Source organism: Papaver somniferum, chromosome 6, assembly GCF_003573695.1.
Source record: "Papaver somniferum cultivar HN1 chromosome 6, ASM357369v1, whole genome shotgun sequence".
NCBI classification, from domain to species: domain Eukaryota; kingdom Viridiplantae; phylum Streptophyta; class Magnoliopsida; order Ranunculales; family Papaveraceae; genus Papaver; species Papaver somniferum.
In genome coordinates, this window is record NC_039363.1 from 53,650,602 (window position 1) to 53,670,545 (window position 19,944).

Sequence of the window (19,944 nt, forward strand, 5' to 3'; positions counted from 1 at the left end):
CTCAGTAGGGGAACTACCTTCATGTAAACAGATATTGTTCCGACATGAATAAAGTGGAACCTTTTTCCAAAGTGATCATCAACTCTTTTATCTGATTCTTTTGAGTTGATTTCATCGGGTTGGGGTATATTCTGTCTTTCTATTGAGGAATGATCTTTCAGTTTTTTTAAGACAAGATACTTCTTTTACTATTTTTACAATGGTATTTTGAAGAAGTATAAGTTTCCTGTCAAGTGGCTGAAAGCGGTATTCCTTAAGACCTTTTTCACGGAGCCAGTTCAAAGTTTCCTTTGGACATGATTTCGTTTGATCATCAGTAGTTGTAGAAGATGATTTTTCATTCTCTATGACTTGATGTAGTTAGGAAGACTACCATCATCATGATCTTTTTCAGATTTGATCAAACATGTCTTGTTTTCACGATCTGTAAAAGTCGAGTAAGGACTTTATATTTCTTCATCAAAAGAAATCACAACAGAGTCATTTGTCAGAGTCTTTGAATGAATCTCTTGTTCTTGAGTAAGAGTTTTTATTAAGAGTTTCTACTTTGACAGTCAGATCCATATTCTCTTTTGCTAGAATATTTAATTGAATGTCTTTTTTTTATGATCTATTGCTTAAGAAGATACGATTTTGTCTTTAATAATAACATCCTTATAGATAGAGATCTTATAGGCTTTAGGAGTTTTACCAACTGTTTCTCAGCATTTTCTTTGACATCAGAGTTTGACTCAAATGTACTATTAATCTCCTTAACTCCTGGATCATGAGTTAACGAAGTAGTAAAATTTTCAACTTTTGAGTATTCGCAATCTTGCATAACGTTAACTGAATCATACATAGACTCAAATCTTATAGGTCGGATCGCACCAAACACATATTGTTAGATCTTTTCGGTTTTCCTGCTCTGATACCAATTGAACAGACGAGGGTACCCAAATACACCACAATCTTTATGTTTCAACCTATAAGTCCTCTACCGAATATGATCGTCTATGGACAAAGTCGTGACAATAATTCGGTTCACACTTAGTGTGATCGTCTATGGATACGAGATCGAGACAATACGACGACAATATAACTGTGTGATTGACTATAGATACAAGATCGAGAGAATACAACAAAAAAGTGTGTTACTTGATAATAGGTTCGGTAATAACCAAACTCTATAGGATCACTATCAAGTAGTATGGATTTAACATACTTGTGTATTTTACTTAATTGTAATAACAATTATAATGCGGAAATCAAAGTGAAAGACATAGCAATATTTGTTAACGAGGAAATCGCAAATGCAAAAAAACCTCGGGACCTAGTCCAGTTTTGAATACTCTTAGAATTAAGACGCTATATAAAATCTAATACCAACTTTGTATAGTTGAGACCAAGCAGACTACCCTAGCTACTTAGTTCCCTCAGTATCCTTGCGCCTTCGACTTCTAGAGTCACGCACGTGAACAACAAGTCCTTTGGATCATATTCCAAACAACAAAGGAAGAATCTGTTTGGTAACCACTCTGATCAATCTTTCTAAAGATATAGATGAGTTGTTGACAAAGGCTAACCCGTTTAATATAATAAATCTTTTGTCTGGTTAGATCAATCTAACTTTAACTACCTAAATAGTCAAATATAGACTCGCACTCAATCAATATATATCTCAAATAAAAATACAGAGAATGTCGATCTTAAGCAACTGATCAATCAGATTTATCAAAGATAAATCGATTCTAGTTGGATCCCAGCCGATCAAGGTTTGTGCACTAAATCCACAAGATACGAAAACTAATAAGAATTCTTTTTCATCTTCAAATATTCTTTTATCTTCAAAACCTGCACAACATCACTTAAATCTCTTGTGATTAATCACGCGCAGAACTAAAATCTGTTTACAATGGGTTATCACAAGATGTCTTTAGATAGAACAACAGTTCTAAAGATCTCGTCGATAGTTTGATCTAGTCTGAGTAAATCTTATATCAGAAGAGAAGATTCTCAAGAATAAACAAACTAGGTGCAATCAAAGTTTCAACAACCGTTAGTCAATCAAATAAAATCGAAAACTAATAACACTGCAATTATCTATTTTCCCACCAGCGGTACTCGTAGAGCTTCTTGATCCCATAGAAGTCTTTAAACGAGTGGTCGTAAGAGATTTCACCTAATTATGATACTTTCCTCTCCGAATAGACGGCTCCACTAGAAACAACAAGAAATGAAGTTTGTCTGGCTCTTAGGATAGTTTGATAGAAATGCAAACTTAAGTATTTATAGACTAAAGGTGTTTGGACACCAAGGAATTTCCAAAACCGAAAATATTTTCAAGATATGCAATGAATGGCAAAATTAGGTTTTCATAATTCCAATAAATGTTGGTCCAATATTTCAGAAACCTCTCAATAGAAAATATCCAATTAGTAAATGCACATTACTAATTTTTATTCTCTAGAGATATGCATTAATTGCTGGTAATTAAAGTATATAAAATCAAAAACCACTAAAAGATTCTTAAATTATTTCGGTACAGGATCACCTTGAGTACCAAGAGAAAACTTTGAAAAATAAATGATAAGAGTTACTGCACGTGTTCAAAGTGTGTTGACATCTTTTCACTACAAATCCTTATATCATATTTTCATGGATTTGCTTCTTGGAATCGGTTATACCACACTTCCAAACAAGTTTAGAATTGGTTTTCCAGTATTCCAAGACTGCTATGTGATTGATCATATAAAATCACAATGGTTAGTTGTGATCGGTCCTTCCAAGTCACATACATGGGTTCAGATCGGTTATACCAATCACTAGGATCGGTTATACCTATCTGCTTGTGATCGGTCATACTAGTCACTAGGATCGGTTACACCAATTACAAGGATCGGTCACACAACACTTATGGTCGTTGACACCAATTACTAGGATCGGTCACACCAATTACAAGGATCGATCATACCATCTCATGGTGATTTCCTAGGTTCGGTTACACCAATTACCAGGACCGGTCATACCAACTCTTAAGTCTAGGCATTGTGATCGGTTATATCAAGATACATAACCTGAGTTAAGATTGGTTCTACCAACTCACACATATTGGTCATCCAAAGATATGCAATGAATAACAAGACCAATAATCCTATTGATTTCCCTTTCGATTCACAAAACAAGTTCATGAATGTATTTCCTTTACACAAAATGTAAATCATTGTTTCCTAGGATGAAATCTTCACCATAACCCATTCACATAATTATCAAACTATATATAAGATCATGTCGATGTCATATCTATGAAGTTCAAAATATAAGTGTTATACTTCGTAGTTTAATTCTTTAATACTATGATCATACTATTATCATCATGTCACATCACTAGAGTATAATATACAATATATACAGTATATACAACTTCGTAGTTATGTTTTCAATATAGCACGACTTGAAAGATACGTTAGAAATGGAACGAGTTCAAGTCATTATTACTAACCTCAAGTGGAAGGATGATGTAGTTCCTTACTTCTTCACATTCTTCAGGTCTTCAGAGTAATACTTGTATGTCTCAACATTCCTAGAATTTATAGTCTAACCTAAACGAAGTTGAACCTAGTATTTAATCAAGCGACTCTAGATGAGTTTTGATACTAAAATATGACAACCAAACTTGACATACCAACGCTTGGCGGGTTCAACCGAGCTATGCTCTAACATGTCGATTCTGGCTTAGTGTTCCTCATTCACGAAAAATACTAAGAATCGTTAGATTTTATTTATCTATAGGCCAATTACAACAATCAACAGATGTGGATTGTATTTACAAACTGTTTATGACATTTATTTACAAAAAATCTGATTATAACAATAGGCGGATGTTGATGTTTTTTTATAAACCGATTGCAACAATCAACATATATAGAGGTTCATATTGGCAGATTGTAGACTATAAAACATGCAGAAAAAATTGACATTTTCTTAACTGATCTATGAATGTCCACTATGAATCGGCCGGCATGTACGTGTTTATCACCCGATTGTTCAGATTCGGCTAACGTGGACGTCTCTATCAACCGACCTAGGATAAATCTAGAAAAACAAAATTTCTGAAAGTCGAAGCTCCATCCACAAACGGATAAGACTTCCGTCTTAGTGTATATGAAGTGAATTCTGAATGTGCGAATCAATCAAAAATCTAATTAAGAGGAATGAGTTGATAAAAAAGTATCTAAGAAAATGAATTCAATAAATTTAATTTAAATTATAGGTTTTTTTAATTTTTAATAATAAAGATAGCGTAATGCTTTCACCCTTTTTAGATACCCCTTCTCAGCAAGAGGGTGAAAAAAGTAGTGCGCTCCAAATTGGTCCAGCTTATTAATTCCAAGTATTTTCTTATAAAAAAAGAAATGCTGGTGGGTTTGGATGTAGAATTTTAAAGGTGGGATTTAAGGGTTCAGGGGATTTGGTGGAACTACGTTTTCCTCGGGATGTTTGGTTATCCAAATCCTAGGAATTACGTTTCCGACGGGGTTCACTTTTCCAGCAAATTCTCCATATGGAGTCCGATCCCTCCTCCCTAAGATTTGCTGGGAAACTTGTCAGTGGATTTTATGGACCCATTTTTTTTACTCCAAATCCCATATATATACAGTTTTAAGATTCTTAGAGCAATGCCAAACAATACATGGACTTTATCACAGGAAAAATTTATGAATCCTAGAAATCTCAACTGAATTACCAAATATACGAGGATTTATATGAATCCCAAAATTTATAATCCTGTGGGATTATAAATTCCTGAAAATTGTGAATTCTGCGATCAAAACTATCATGCATGAACAACACCCTAACTTAAAGCATGGCCAACATGACTTGACTTCACCACCATTGATTTGGTCCCATCGAAAGAGGTTATTCAAAGTCAATACTAGATAAAGATAAAGGAGATGACCCACTTTCCCACGGTATAAATGTGACATAAGTACTTTAACAATCTAAAACTATTTTGCTTAAAAAATCAACATATGCTCAAAAAGAAAAATTGTACCAATTTTGTTGGTGTTTTTTTTGATCTCTACTCCCACTACCACTTGAGAAATCAACGACTTTATGAACATTATTATTGATCTGTGTTGTAAGCAATAAATGAATCGTCAAGGATCAATGGTGCAGTATAGAGGCATGAACAATGCAAGGCTGCTAATGGGATACCATTTTTCTTGGGTGAAAGGCAATTGCTTTTTTGTCCTATACATATATTGGTATACTCCCAAGAAAAATGGTACCCATTAGCAGTCTTGTGAACAATGGGTGTTAGTGGTATGGGTCTTCCATTAGGGCCCTCCCAGTCTCCTAGTCCAATTGAACACAACGGACTCGGCATTTCATTTGAAGGGATACTCGAGAAGAAATACCAAACGAGATGAAGAAAAAGGGTAATCATGTTTCTGTGGAGCTGAAAATGAAATGAAAAAATCACTGCATCTTTAGGCTTTCGTTTTATATAATCGGAAAATCGAAATTGATTCATCGTTCACCGTACTACCCTGTGGAACTATGTTATCCGTTCCGCAAAACTGGTCTAGACTCTCCATTTACATTCTTGGATAAGTTTCCGTCTTTACCACAAATTCTTTTTGTGTTGATACAGTATCAGGTAAAGGGTAATCTCTATAGCCAAACAGAAGCGCGGCAGCGCCTACCATTGGGCAACAAAACGGTGGTGGCTAGAATGAATACGTCAATGGCTGGTGTAAATAGCCAACCTAAAGTGATATCCTACTTCACGGAGTATCAACTACAGAAGCTCATCAATTATTCTAGTCACAAGTGGAGAAATAAGTTGTTTGCTGACATACAAAAGCTTTTGTAACTTAAACTGGGGAAAAGAGAAGTAGTAGATAGTCTTCGAGAAAATCAATGGTGGGTAACATTGGAATTTTGTTTCTTTAACTTTTGTGTTCCCTTGCACTTTATCTTTCTTCTTTTTCATAATATGTCTTCAACCAAAACGCGTCATCATAGATGCGTCAATTGTCGGAGAAAGCTACCAAGTAGTCGAATTTCTCTCCCTCTCTCGCTAAATCTGTAGTTTTGGTACAGAGTTATTCAAAGTCATAAACCATGACGGGCAGAGAAATTTTGCATAAAATGAAGGTAAACAATAAACTCTTCAGAAAATCTTTGCTGATTGTGATCTTCTTCTTATTTTTGTTGGATTTTTAGTGTTTTTATTTTCTGAGTTCAAGTCTAGCTTAAGATACTTTGTTTCTTGATAATTAGTCAGCATATCACAGTGGCGCAAAATTTGCATTAGCACTTTTTGATGTATGATTTAGTGAACTTATATGTTTTAACTTTAGAATAAGGAAATAGAAGTCTCGATCTAAGGTAAGTAAATGTTAAGCTAAAGCATAATATCTACTATGGAAATTTAGTAGAGTACTGGTACTACTGATCTAGAGGAAACAGTCTATGATTGGAAGAAAGTACTATTGAGAAGCAATTTTTGATGGATTCATTTTATCAATGGAGATGTTGTTGAGGTTAATGCTGAATTGTGTACATATACATGGGGATGATGACTGGCTTCTTTTGAAGTATTGGGTGATGATTCGGTACAATCTGATTATACGAAGATTTTTATTTTTGAAATGATTGAAAGCTATGTAGACTTAAAACATTGCGGTCGAGCACTGGATCAGGGATATATGTGATTTTTAGTACATCTTGCCTTATATCCTAATCCAATATATTTGATTGCTTTCATCAATGTTTTTTGTTAGGAAAAAAAGAGTGAATGTGATTGGCTTAGTAGCTTAGATAAGATTTCAAAGAAAATATTTACATAAGCATGGTCCATTATTATTATTGCAAACTGAATACAAGATTACAAGCAGCAACTGATTCGGAAATACATAGATATCTTTCTTAGTGGCGAACATGAAACTTAAACATGCAGTGGATTAGGGCAAAAGGTGAGATGTACTGGAAACGATGTCATGTATGTTTAATAGATTATTGTAGGTTGGTATATGAAGGAGGAGAAGGGTACTGATATGTCGGGGGACTTGGCATCACTGTTGAAGTTGGAGGAAATTAAAAGGCGTATGGTGAAGGTGGGGGATGCTGTCCATATGTAGGTGGTTGATGCCCTTGTTGTGGAGGTGGATTCTGTCCACGAGAAGGGGGTTGATACCCTTGTTGTGGAGGTGGATACTGTCCATGGGAGGGTGGTTGATGCCCTTGTTGTGGAGGTGTCTGTCCATATGTAGGTGGTGGATGTTGTCCTCGAGAAGGTGGTTGATACCCTCGTTGTGGAGGGGGATACTGTCCACGAGAGGGTGGTTGATGCCCTTGTTGTGGAGGTGTCTGTCCATATGTAGGTGGTAGATGTTGTCCTCGAGAAGGTGGTTGATGCCCTCGTTGTGGAGGTGGATACTGTCCACGAGAGGGTGGTTGATACCCTTGTCCTGGAGGTGTCTGTCCATATGTAGGTGGTGGATGTTGTCCCCGAGAAGGTGGTTGATACCCTTGTTGTGGAGGTGGATACTGTCCGCGACTGGGTGGTTGATGCCCTTGTTTTGGAGGTGGATACTGTCCACGGGAGGGTGGTTGATGCCCACTAGAAGGTGGTGTCTGCCCATATGTAGGTGGTGGATGTTGACCTTGAGAGGGTGGTGTTTGGCCTTGTTGTGGAGGAGGTCTGTGCTTTGGTGGAGGGTGTTGACCTTGAGAAGGTGGTGTTTGCCCTTGCTGTGGAGGGGTCTGTCCATATGTAGGTGGTGGATGTTGACCTTGAGAGGGTGGTGTTTGGCCTTGCTGTGGAGGAGGTTTGCTCGTTGGTGGCGGGTGTTGGCCTCGGGAAGGTGGTGTTTGCCCTTGTTGTGGAGGGGTCTGTCCATATGTAGGTGGTGGATGTTGACCTTGAGAGGGTGGTGTTTGGCCTTGCTGTGGAGGAGGTCTGCTCGTTGGTGGCGGGTGTTGGCCTTGGGAAGGTGGTGTTTGCCCTTGTTGTGGAGGGGTCTGTCCATATGTAGGTGGTGGATGTTGACCATGAGAAGGTGGTGCCTGCCCTTGCTGTGGAGGTGGATATTGCCCTTGAGATGGTGGTGTCTGCCCTTGTTGTGGAGGTTTACCGTATGTAGGTGGTGGCTTCTGTTGCTGTGGAGGTGGATGCTGACCTTGTTGGGAAGGCGGGTATTGCCCTTGAGAAGGTGGTGTTTGCCCTTGTTGTGGAGGGGTCTGTCCATATGTTGGTGGCGTCTGCCCTTGCTGCGGAGGTGGATATTGTCCTTGGGAAGGAGGTGAATACCCACCAGAAGGAGGGCTCCCATAACTGGTTGGTGGTGGTTGCTGGCCATAAGGTGGGGTTAGGTGTGGAGTTGGTGGAGTATAATGGTGGTGAAACCAGTGAAACCATTTACCCTGATCATAAGCTCCTGATGAGCTTAATGAACCTGGTTCTGCTTCGGAAGTACTGGTGGCTCTGCTTACAAATAACGATGTTGTAAACAGAACAAGCAGCCAAAGAAAGACATCAAAATTTGGAAACCTCTTCATCCTCATTTGGGTTGATCCTATACAGCTATATAAGCTAAGTACAGAACATAAGATGGATCTACAGTAGTAGTGGGTGAATGAATTGGTGAGTGCTGATCCAAAGTAGGGTTTATATAGATGTAGAGGTTTCAGGGAAGGTGTTACTTAATTCTCTTGTAGTTAGTTTGCGTGTAGTAGGAGAAGAAGACTGAGTAGTGAAGTGAGTGGGTATAATAGCAGTCATTAATGGTGTATTAATGATGAATAAGTGCTGGTAGTTTCATGCATGCAGAACATGCTTATTCAGGCATCTCCCAGACGTGTTCTGTTTCTGAATTGTCCACGTTAAATTTGGTTTTGGTTGCTTTCTAAGGTGGCAGCAACTGGAGTTGTTTCTCCTTCATCTTCCACTTCTCTCTGCTCTGTAATACATGGAGTGCCAATTGTAGTAGTAATTAAAGTAGTGGCAGAGGTATTTGACTTTGGTAATAGGGCGAAAGCTGTAATAAGTATATCGATTCATAAAAAGACAATGGCAGGGAGTGGAAAGTGTTATTAATGGCATAATAAATAGGAGGAAGTGCTGGTAGTTTCATGCATGCATGGCCTGCATATTCAGGCGTCTCCCAAACGTGTTCTGTTTCTAAATCGTCCACATTAAGTTTGGTTTTAGGTGCTTTCTAAGGTGGCAGCAACTGAGCATCTTTACCCCGCATATTCCACTTCTCTGTAAAACAGGGGATGCCAATTGTAGCAGTAATTGAAAAAGTGCTGAGCTGTTTGACTTTGAGAATTGGACGAAAACTATAATAAGTGTAGTAATTCAGTGGAAAGTGTGGTTTCTGTTTCTACTTCATCTTTATATTGAAAAGTCAGAAACCAGCAACAAACTAATCCTTCATGTTCATCTATATTTTGATTTAGAAGTGTTTTGGTTAACTGGTTCAAGAAAACTACAAACATGGAAGCTTACGTGCTTGATCAGTTGTATGTTTGCGATGTGAGTCTTGAATCTTTTTATTTTCTTGTTGTGTTGGTTTACTGACGGGGGTAACTTCTATCAGTTAATAGGAAAAACCTAATCACCCATGGATGTGCCTGAATGGGTTTAGTTCTCTTGGGAGATTGAATTTTTTTTTTGTATGTGTTCTCTTAACAATATTGACCATCTTTGGCTTCACCATTTTAGTAAGATTAACTTTAATGATAATAAAATGCTGCATATGCATCCATGCACTGACTTGAGCAGAGTATTGTGTCTGTTGCACATTCTGCATTGTTGCCTTGTTGGTGTCTACGAGTGTGATCCACTAATACCAGTCAATAAGTAATTACCTGCATTGCTTGTTACTAATGCCTCATGCCTTGGGGCGTTTGGTGTCTGGTCGATGTGTGATTTGCTCACTGTATCCAAACCGTTTACTTGCTCGTCAATTATAATAACCACTAGTTCATAAACAACATAAAAAGAAGACAGTCAATACCAGTCAATAAGTAATTAACTCTATTGCTTGTTACTAATTCCTCATACTTTCGGGTGTTCGGTGACTGTTTGATGTGTGAGTTGCTTACTGTATCCAAACAGTTTATTTGCCTGTCAATTTTAATAACCATTAGTTCATAAACAACGTATAAGAAGACAACTATGTTCATGGCTATCATAGAGGTCTGTGTAGGTGTATAATAACTAGGTAAACAAAATGAAACCAGGAAAAAAAGGCAGCAAGGTTATTGATCATTGGTTAAGTACAAGTTTGTTCTAGTTGTTTAACTGCATACATGTTCTGTCTTGGTTTCATTCAGTAACCTCATAGCTACATAAACTCTTTGTAGGCAAAAGCTGGCTTTGGCTCTTCAGCATCTGACACTGGTAAAGGCAAGAGCAAGATGTCAGGCAAGCAAATTACACATGGGTTTCACTTGATTAAAGGAAAATCAAATCATGCTATGGAGGACTATGTTTTTGCGCAATTCAAGCAAGTGCAGGACAAAGAATTAGGTTTATTTGCTATATTTGATGGCCATTTGGGTCATGATGTTCCTGACTACCTGCAGTCCCATCTGTTTGACAATATTTTGAATGAGGTAAAGTGGTCTCCCTCTAAGTATGCATAATATATATAATTAAATCAATCTGAAATCTATTGAACTCAAGAGGTTGCAAAATTTCATCCTTTCCTCTTTCCACAAACAGCATGATTTCTGGACTGAAACTGAGACGGCGATCAGAAGAGCATATGATGTAACAGATAAAAAGATTTTGGATAAAGCAGTTGATTTGGGAAGAGGAGGTTCCACTGCAGTTACTGCGATACTCTTTAATGGTGAGAAGTTGATAGTGGCAAATGTTGGAGATTCGCGAGCTGTGATATGCAAGAACGGTGTGGCCAAACAGCTGTCTGTTGATCACGAACCAGCTAATGAAAGAGAAGACATTGAGCACAGGGGTGGTTTTGTCTCAAGATTTCCAGGTAACCAGAATTTTCTCCACTAATTACTTACAGGCCCCATTCTCCGTTGTTTACTGTATTCTAGCAAGTGCATGTTATGTCCTCCTAAATTACAATCGAAATAGGATCTAAGCAAAGAAAAGATACATGTCTATGATTGGTTGTTGGGGAGGTTCCAGAAATGATTCTGCTGAATGTCTAATAAGATACTGCCTAAGGACGTGTGCCATTGGTATTCATGAAAAAAAAAAAGAACGGAAAAAAAACAGGAAGCATGTTAGAGCTCGTGTTACTTTATTGGTTCGAGGGAAAGTTCTAGATTTGCATGTTATAGAGACAGAAATGTATTGCAGTTAGAATACTTGGACTTTTCTCATAGCTCGCTAATGTCTGTCCACGAGTGGTTATTCACAAACTACCCATGCCAGATCTTAAAACTTACCTCTCAACCACTTAACAACTATACTACTGTAGTAAAGGCGCGTCCATCAGGTTGATCCGCAAAAGCTATTGGGTATTGCTGTTGCATGTTTGCTCCTCTTTAGCATAATTCTTGTTGAAAGAAAAGTATATACATGTGAAACACCATTCATGATCATTCGAAAGATACATTTGAAACCTTATGTGTGCTAAAAAGAGTCCATTACACTATAATTAATATATAAATCAAAATCATTATAGCTGTATCTTTCTTGTACCAAAAAGCACTCTGTCCGATTGAAATATTCCATTTTTGGTTGTTTGTTATTGTACTGATGTTAATTGTCAACCACATTTATGCTAACCACAAAGCTTTGTCTAATTTATTCGTCATTAATCTTTATGTCTGTGGAGAGTTAGGATAGTAACCAAAGTCATCATCAATATGATTTTTTTTTTTCACAGTCGTGCATAATAGTGAGGAGTGCAACCATTCATTAATATTACAATGGTATGATTGTTTTTAGGAGATGTTCCTCGGGTAGATGGACAGTTGGCAGTGGCTAGAGCATTTGGGGATAAGAGCTTAAAAAGGCATCTCACTTCAGAACCAGATATTGCAGAGGAAGTGATTGACGAAGATACAGAGTTGATCATATTAGCAAGTGACGGATTATGGAAGGTTTGTCTGCAAGTCTATATTTTCATTATTTAATCCTTTTCTATGGTGCTTATGTTTCTCTCCTTCTCTATCCATTTTATGGGCCAGGTTATGTCAAACCAAGAGGCGGTGGACTTGGTAAAGAACACAAAGGATGCTCAAACAGCGGCCAAGCAATTAACAGAAGAAGCTGTTACAAGAAAAAGCAAGGATGATATCTCCTGTATAGTTGTCAAGTTCCAGCGATCCTTTCTTTGTTAGTTGGTACTAGTCATTTCACCATATGATGATTTTATTATTATCCTTGGCTTGTGTGTTGTATTGCAAGTGTACCAATAAAATTTAGTTTTCCTCGTCTTCTCTTTTTACTAAGTAAACCCTTTCCCTGCCTATGATAAATTTTAATATGTTAATTAATAGAAGATACTCTACCTTATTTACGGTCACACGATATTCTCCTTAATTGACCAAAAATCATAATAATATATATGGCCATTATCTCTCAAAAGAGGGGAAGGCATTATACCAAAAACTCTAACATGGTATCGACCTAATAGCCGATCTTCTTCTTCTTCTTCACCTTCTTCACCAAAATCAACAATGGCAGGAGATAAAAAGACAGTCCATCCGGCGTTTGCTATCAACAACATCAAAACCCTAATCCCTATTATCCTAGACATCAAACAGGATGAATACTCATCTTGGGTTTTTCTGTTTGAACTCCATCTTCAGGCTCATCGCCTTCTTTTTCTCATCAATGGAGACAAACCCCCTGCAGATGTTGATTCCGACACCGTGCTCCAACTCGACGCTCTCTGTCGACAGTGGATGTTCTCCACCATGGCCAAGGATTTAATGCTCACCGTCCTCAAATCTGACAAAACTGCTAAAGAGCTTTGGAATCATCTTAAGAAACTCTTTCAAGACAACAAAGGTAACCGCGCTGCGACTCTTGAACGTAAGTTTGTCAATCTTAAATTTATTGATTGCACTAGTATTGATGATTACTGCGATAAGCTCAAATCCCTGTCCGATCGATTACTTGATCTTGACTTTCCCATGGATGATAAACGCCTTGTGATTCAACTTGTCAACGGCCTTCCGGAGGAATACAACACGGTAGCCTCTTTTATCCAACAATCAATGCCGACGTTTGATGCCGCTCGATCTCAGCTGCGTACCGAAGAGATTCGACGCTCCCAACAACAATCACAGTCTGCACCTACTGCTCTTGCCGCTGCAGCTCCACCCACAGACCGCAACAACCAGCGCTCACAGCGTGGTGGTCATGCCAGACGTTGTGGCCATCGCTCATCTACTCCAGCCACCGAACCGCCCCTGCTGCCAACACCTCCGCCCCCTTACCAGCTCTACGGTGCACCTAATCCTACGTACAACATCCACTGTCCACCACAATGGGCAGTGCCACCTTGTCCGTATCCTACAGCACTCCGGCAACACATTGGCAGCAACCTTCCAGCCGCGGTTCCTTCCAAGGCCGTGGCCGTACTGGTCAGTCACGCGGTCGAACCTCTGGCGTTGGACGTGCACAGGCATACCTAACTCCATCCACGGAATATCTTCAACCCAGTGACATTGCCGAAGCGTACAGCTCCATGAGTTTATACTCACCTGACGACGCTTTCTATATGGATACCGGTGCTACATCGCATCTCACTGCGGATTCAGGTACTTTGAATACTGTTTTTAATACTAGTAATATTCATTCCATCTTAGTTGGCAATGGTCACAGTATTCCAGTCACTGCCTCCGGTACCAAGTTCATAGATATTCCGTCCCGCACCCTAAAGCTCAAAGATACTCTTGTTGCTCCCGACATAATCAAAAACTTGGTTTCTGTTCGTAAATTCACCACTGATAATCATGTGTCTGTTGAATTTGATCCGTCTGGTTTTTCTGTGAAGGATTTGAATTCGAGGAAGATTCTACTTCGATGTAACAGTTCCGGGGAGCTTTATCCTATTACTGCCTCTGCCGTATCACCTTCAACATCGTCTCTGTCTCATCCTATATCCCTTGCCGTGTGCTCTCATGACATTTGGCACAGCCGTCTTGGCCACCCAGGGAAAGCTATCTTAGATAATTTACGTGCAAACTCTTCAATTCAATGTAATAAAAATCAGTCTACCAAACTTTGTCATTCTTGTCAAGTTAGTAAACATGTTCGTCTGCCATTTTTTGAATCAAATTCTGTTACTTTTACTCCTTTTGATATCATTCATAGAGACTTATGGACCTCACCGTTACATGTTGAGACTGGTTTTAATTACTATCTTATATTGTTAGATGACTTCACAAATTATCTATGGATCTTTCCTCTCAAATTAAAATCCCAAGTTTATACCAAGTTCTTGGAATTTCGTTCCTTCGTTAAAACTCAGTTTGAACGTGAAATCAAATCTTTTAAGTGTGACATGGGTCGTGAATTCGACAACTCATCATTTCATGATTTTGCTCACAAACATGGGTTAGTTTTCCGTTTCTCATTCCCTCATACCTCCTCTCAAAACGGCAAAGCTGAGCGAATGATTCGTCGTGTCAATGACATCACTCGCACGCTTATGTCTCATGTATATGTCCCTCCCAAATATTGGGACGACTACCTACACATGGCCGTCTACCTCCACAACATTCTTCCTTCCAAAATCCTAAATTTCTCTTCTCCGGTGTCCATTCTCTATCAACGTCAACCAACGTACTCTCATATTCGTACTTTTGGTTGCCTTTGCTATCCCAATCTTTCCTCTACCACTAATCATAAGCTTTCTCCTCGTTCCACTAAGTGTGTTTTTCTTGGTTTTCCAACTCATCACCGTGGCTATCGATGTCTCGACTTAGCCACTAACAAAATCATCTTGTCTCGTCATGTGACCTTTGATGAAAACGTGTTTCCATTCAAGAACACTGTCTCTACTTCATCAAAATGTCAAGACTCTCCCTCTACACCATCTTCCACTCTCCTTCCCATTCGTTTCTGTTACCCAACATCTCCTCATCCTACTGTCCAGCCACCTTCCGCCGCTACGTCAGTTCCTTCCTCTACTACACAGCAGCGCCCAGACGTTGCTCCACCATCTTTCGCCACTACACATACTCCGTCTCCTGCAATACATCCCTACACACCTCCTCATCGTCGTTCCACTACAGCACCTCACCTCCACATTCCCCTACAGCAGCAGTCAGCTCCCACAGCTCCTGACAGCAACATTTCAGTGAGTACTGTCACTGCAACAGAGCCTGACAGCAACACTTCAGCACCTGCAACAACGCCTGACTGCACCACTTCAGCGCCTGACTGCACTATCCAGGCGGTCACGCCTCCATCTTCCGCTCAGCCTGTCACTTCAGCCAACTCCTCTCGCCCTGTTACTCGTGCATCTCGTGGAATCTTCCGTCCCATTCACCGATTGAATCTCAATATTCAGACACAACAGCATATCTCCAATTTTCCAAAATCTCACCTTTATGCTCTTAGGGATCCCAACTGGACCAAGTCCATGCTAGATGAGTTTATTGCTATGTTAAAAACTAACACTTGGGACCTAGTACCACGACCTATTGAATCTCATGTTATTCGTTCTATGTGGTTATTTCGTCACAAGTTTAATGCAGATGGTACATTGCAGCGATATAAAGCCCGTCTTGTTGCCAATGGTAAATCTCAACAGGTTGGGGTTGATTGTTTTGAGACTTTCAGTCCGTTTGTTAAGCCTGCCACCATTCGTACCGTTCTCAGCATTGCCACATCAAGATCTTGGCCGATTCACCAATTGGACGTTAAGAATGCTTTCCTACATGGGGACTTGTCTGAGACAGTTTATATGCATCAACCTCCGGGATTTGTTGACCCTGTGATAGGCTTCTAAAAGGTCCTAAAAATTATCCCCGGCAGCGGCGCCAAAAACTTGGCAGGCCTTGAAAGGGTATAAAATTATGCGCAGAAAAACGGGGGCCTACAGTAATACCGCAAGTGCACGGTCGTCAGTTGTAGCTCGTGCAAGTACGGGTCGATCCACAGAGATCGGGTGTGTTTGGAAGTGTTTTAGCTAATTGGGTTTCTAGTTTGCTTTGGGCTTAGAAGCCTTTTGGCTTAGATGGGGCTTTGAGTACTAATGGGTTTGAATGCCCTTTGAATGAATTGGGCTTAGTGGGTTTGTTAAAGATAAAATGAACTGAGCTTGGGCTCAGTTATCTTTGAAGTGCAAATGGGCTTTGGGCCTTTGATTGAGCTTTGGGCTCAATTTCACCTTAACAGTGAAATGGTCTTTCACAGTAATTGAGCTTTGGTTATGGTCTTCTGATGAGCCCAATTTGTGCTCTGGGCTTTTGGTTTTAGAAACTGGGCTTGAGCTTTGAAAGCTGGGCTTTGTTTCAGTGAACTGATTTGAGCTTTGGGCTCAACAGTTCAACTGTGAATTGGGCTTAGGGCCTTGGACTCAGTTGAAGCAGCAGTCTTTGGCTTGGCCTTGGAAGGCAGCAGGAGAAGAAGTGGCAGGGCAGCAGCAGGAGCAAGAGCTGCACAGCAAGGCCAACAGCAACTGCAGCAGAACAAGCAACAGCAGCTACAGCAGCAGTGCAGCAGGCACCAGCAGCAGCAACTTGGCAGAGCAGCAGGCACCAGCAGCAGCAACAGAAGAAGTGCAGCAGAAGTGGCAGCAGGGGAAGCAAGTAGTAAAGAAAGTAGTAATACAGCAGTGCAGGTAAAACAAACAGGTGAAAGAAAACAAGACTAAACAGTTGAAGATGGAGTTGTGGATGAGAATGAAGTAGATTATGGAGGGGAACTAGGGTTTGAATTCACTCTAACTTCTACTATGTATTCTCCTATAGAAAGTTAAACTCAACTATGTTCTATTATTTCCAAAGCACTAATTGTCTTTCTACAGCACAACTAGTCAAAGGATTATGAATTCAGCTTGAGTTGCAGCTTATCAACAACTCATGAACCTAACTACAAAGTATACTTGGCATACATTGTGAAAGTGAGGTGATGATGAACTAAGTTCAAGTCTTTCCTAAACTTGTTTAACCTTCTAAAGCAATATGATCAATGTACTACACAATAAGAATTTAGGGATTCATCAAGTCCCTAGCATGATGGTTTAGAACATGACAAACATTACACTAACATTACATGGCAGTGAGCATGACAGTGAACAACATGGTGAACTAACATGACAACAACAGTGAACAATATGGTGAACTAACAGTGAACATTCATATAAACAGAGAATTAAAACCAAGAACAAGAACAAGTGCAATTAAAAGTAAAAGTGCAACTAACAGGAGCAATTAAAAGTGCAGGAACAATTGAGATTAACCTAACCCAAATTGGGTGGAAACTTGGCTAGTCCAAGAACGAGTTTTAACAGTGATACCCAACCCTTAATTTATACCCAAACAATAAAATTAGGGTTTCCCCCAAATCCCAAAAATTAGGGTTTTGTAAATTAATAAAAATTAACCTACACACTGACCAAAATAGCTTCAACCCATACTTGTACGATGCTTTCTCTGCTTTCCATGTCGCTCCAAGTGAAACCCTAGCTCGAGATTTCTTATCAACTCCATACCTAGGATGCAGAGATATGAGTTTGATAAGAACTCTAGGCTAGGGGGAAAGGACTGATGGGTATGGGTTTCTGTGGTGTTGGGAGGTGATGGGAAGGAGCTCGAGACGAACTGGGATGGTCGGGGAAGATGGTGGCAGGGTAGAGCAGGTGGTGGTGGTTCTGGAAATGGTCGGGTGGAGAAGATGAGATCGATGTTTTGGGAAGAAGGGAGTGTTTGGGTGGTAGTATAGGGTTTGGTGCTAGGGTGTGAAGCGGGAGCATCTGGTTCGATGTTTGGCGAGCTGAGCCGCTGGATATGGAGATGGTAGGTAGATCGGACGGCTAATAGAGAAGCAGTTTGTAGCGACCGTTGGATGTGGAACACAACGAAGTCAACGGTGCTAGATTAGGTTAGGTGCTGTAGTGTTGAGCGGAAGTATCGGGATTTGATGCACAGTGATGAGGTGACCGTTGGATGACAAGATGGATCCAATCTGACGGCTCTCATGGAAATGGGTATGGATAAAGGAAATGGATTTGGGTAAGGGTTTTGGGCCTTGGGTATGCCAAGCCCATATCTTCTTTAAGAACAATTCTTCCTTCTTGAGCCCATTCCTAGCTTTTTGGTCTTGTGCGCAACATTCTTCGCGGCTTCCTTGCGTAATTCCTCCCGGCTTTTCACTACTTTTCTGCTCTTTTTGCTCCGCACTTCATCCAGATTTTATTTGTTACCTAAAAATGCAAAATTAAGTAAGAAAAAATATTTATTCTTGAAAACAATGAAAATACAGAATATGGGATAAAATGTAGAATTAATGATCAAAAGATGAGTTAAATGCCAACAAAAAGGGATAAATATATACAATATTTGGCACTCATCAAATACCCCCAAACCTGAATTTTACTTGTCCTCAAGTAAAACAAAACTAAGGAAATCCTACCTATACCACTGTCGCTGGTCTCTCGAATGCATTTAGCGTATGCACTAAGCCTTTTAAACCACTAAGTGTCCCTAGTGGACGAGTTGAAGTCTCGTGAAGGTTTACCAGAGGTGTGCCTACAAAACCTAAGGACAAAATATGAGCTCAGATTCCATCAAATGTGACATGTGCAAAACAGTTAAGCTCACAGCAAAATGGAGATGTCAATCTAGCTATCGAAGGCACAATCCTAGCACTGATAACAAAAAAAGACATGTGATAAGAGTGTAAAGTGTATCTACACATGTGTAAAGAAAGATCTGAAGTTATGACTACTAATCACCAAGAGATAGTTTCTCAGGCTAAGAACCAAGGTCGAAATCTAGCTAGCTGTCCGGACTTTACGAGAATTGTGAATGAGTTGGAGGTATTTCACAATTACTCGCGTTGTACATCAATGGCATACACCCTTCCTTGCTTATTACAATGAAACAACAAAAGACTCTTTACATGACTCTTATTTACATTGACTACTCTCTTTTTATTTTTGGAACAAGAGATGATGGAATTGATAAATACTTGATTTTTTTGTATTTTTCTGATATTTTTTTCTCTTTTTTTTTTTTTTTTTTTTTAACTTAGCCTAGCATAAATTATCACACCCCACAAAAGAAAATAAAAACAACAATAGATAATTACAAGCCCATAAAAGAAAGAAAAAGAAGAAAAAGAAAAATTATTACAAGCCAAAAATAAAAAATAAAGAAAAACAAAAATTATTACAAGCCCACAAATTAAAAATGGAAGCCCACAGGTTGGGTTCTCTTAATGGGTTTAGGCTTACCTTTGAAGCACAGCCCAGCTGCTCAGTTAGGTTGCAAAAGCCCAGTTGGGCTTTGGTTCTTTTCCTTGGTGGCGTCCCAGCAGAGGAAAAACAGGTTCAGAACAGCAGGTCCAAAAGCAAATGAAGTGAAGCAGATGCAGATGCAAATGCTATGCAGTGAAATGCAAAAAATAGCTAAGAAAAACACAGATAAAACACAGCACCAATCCCCGGCAGCGGCGCCAAAAACTTGATAGGCTTCTAAAAGGTCCTAAAAATTATCCCCGGCAGCGGCGCCAAAAACTTGGCAGGCCTTGAAAGGGTATAAAATTATGCGCAGAAAAACGGGGGCCTACAGTAATACCGCAAGTGCACGGTCGTCAGTTGTAGCTCGTGCAAGTACGGGTCGATCCACAGAGATCGGGTGTGTTTGGAAGTGTTTTAGCTAATTGGGTTTCTAGTTTGCTTTGGGCTTAGAAGCCTTTTGGCTTATATGGGGCTTTGAGTACTAATGGGTTTGAATGCCCTTTGAATGAATTGGGCTTAGTGGGTTTGTTAAAGATAAAAT

At 39.6% G+C, this 19,944-nt stretch overlaps 2 protein-coding genes across 2 annotated transcripts; one reads left to right on the top strand and one right to left on the bottom strand.

The window, feature by feature from the left end:
- The first annotated feature begins 5,986 nt into the window (after positions 1 to 5,986).
- Positions 5,987 to 12,506, top strand: LOC113287581 (probable protein phosphatase 2C 39). Its single transcript, XM_026536368.1, has 5 exons — positions 5,987 to 6,144; positions 10,363 to 10,614; positions 10,724 to 11,000; positions 11,927 to 12,081; positions 12,169 to 12,506. Exons 1-5 carry the CDS (start codon positions 6,112 to 6,114, stop codon positions 12,319 to 12,321), a joined length of 870 nt encoding a protein of 289 aa, XP_026392153.1. The 5' UTR covers positions 5,987 to 6,111; the 3' UTR covers positions 12,322 to 12,506.
- On the bottom strand, positions 6,581 to 9,762 carry LOC113287580 (extensin-like). Its single transcript, XM_026536367.1, has 2 exons — positions 9,751 to 9,762; positions 6,581 to 8,145 (listed from the first exon to the last, which is right to left on the bottom strand). Exons 1-2 carry the CDS (start codon positions 9,760 to 9,762, stop codon positions 7,087 to 7,089), a joined length of 1,071 nt encoding a protein of 356 aa, XP_026392152.1. The 3' UTR covers positions 6,581 to 7,086.
- Positions 12,507 to 19,944: the final 7,438 nt, after the last annotated feature.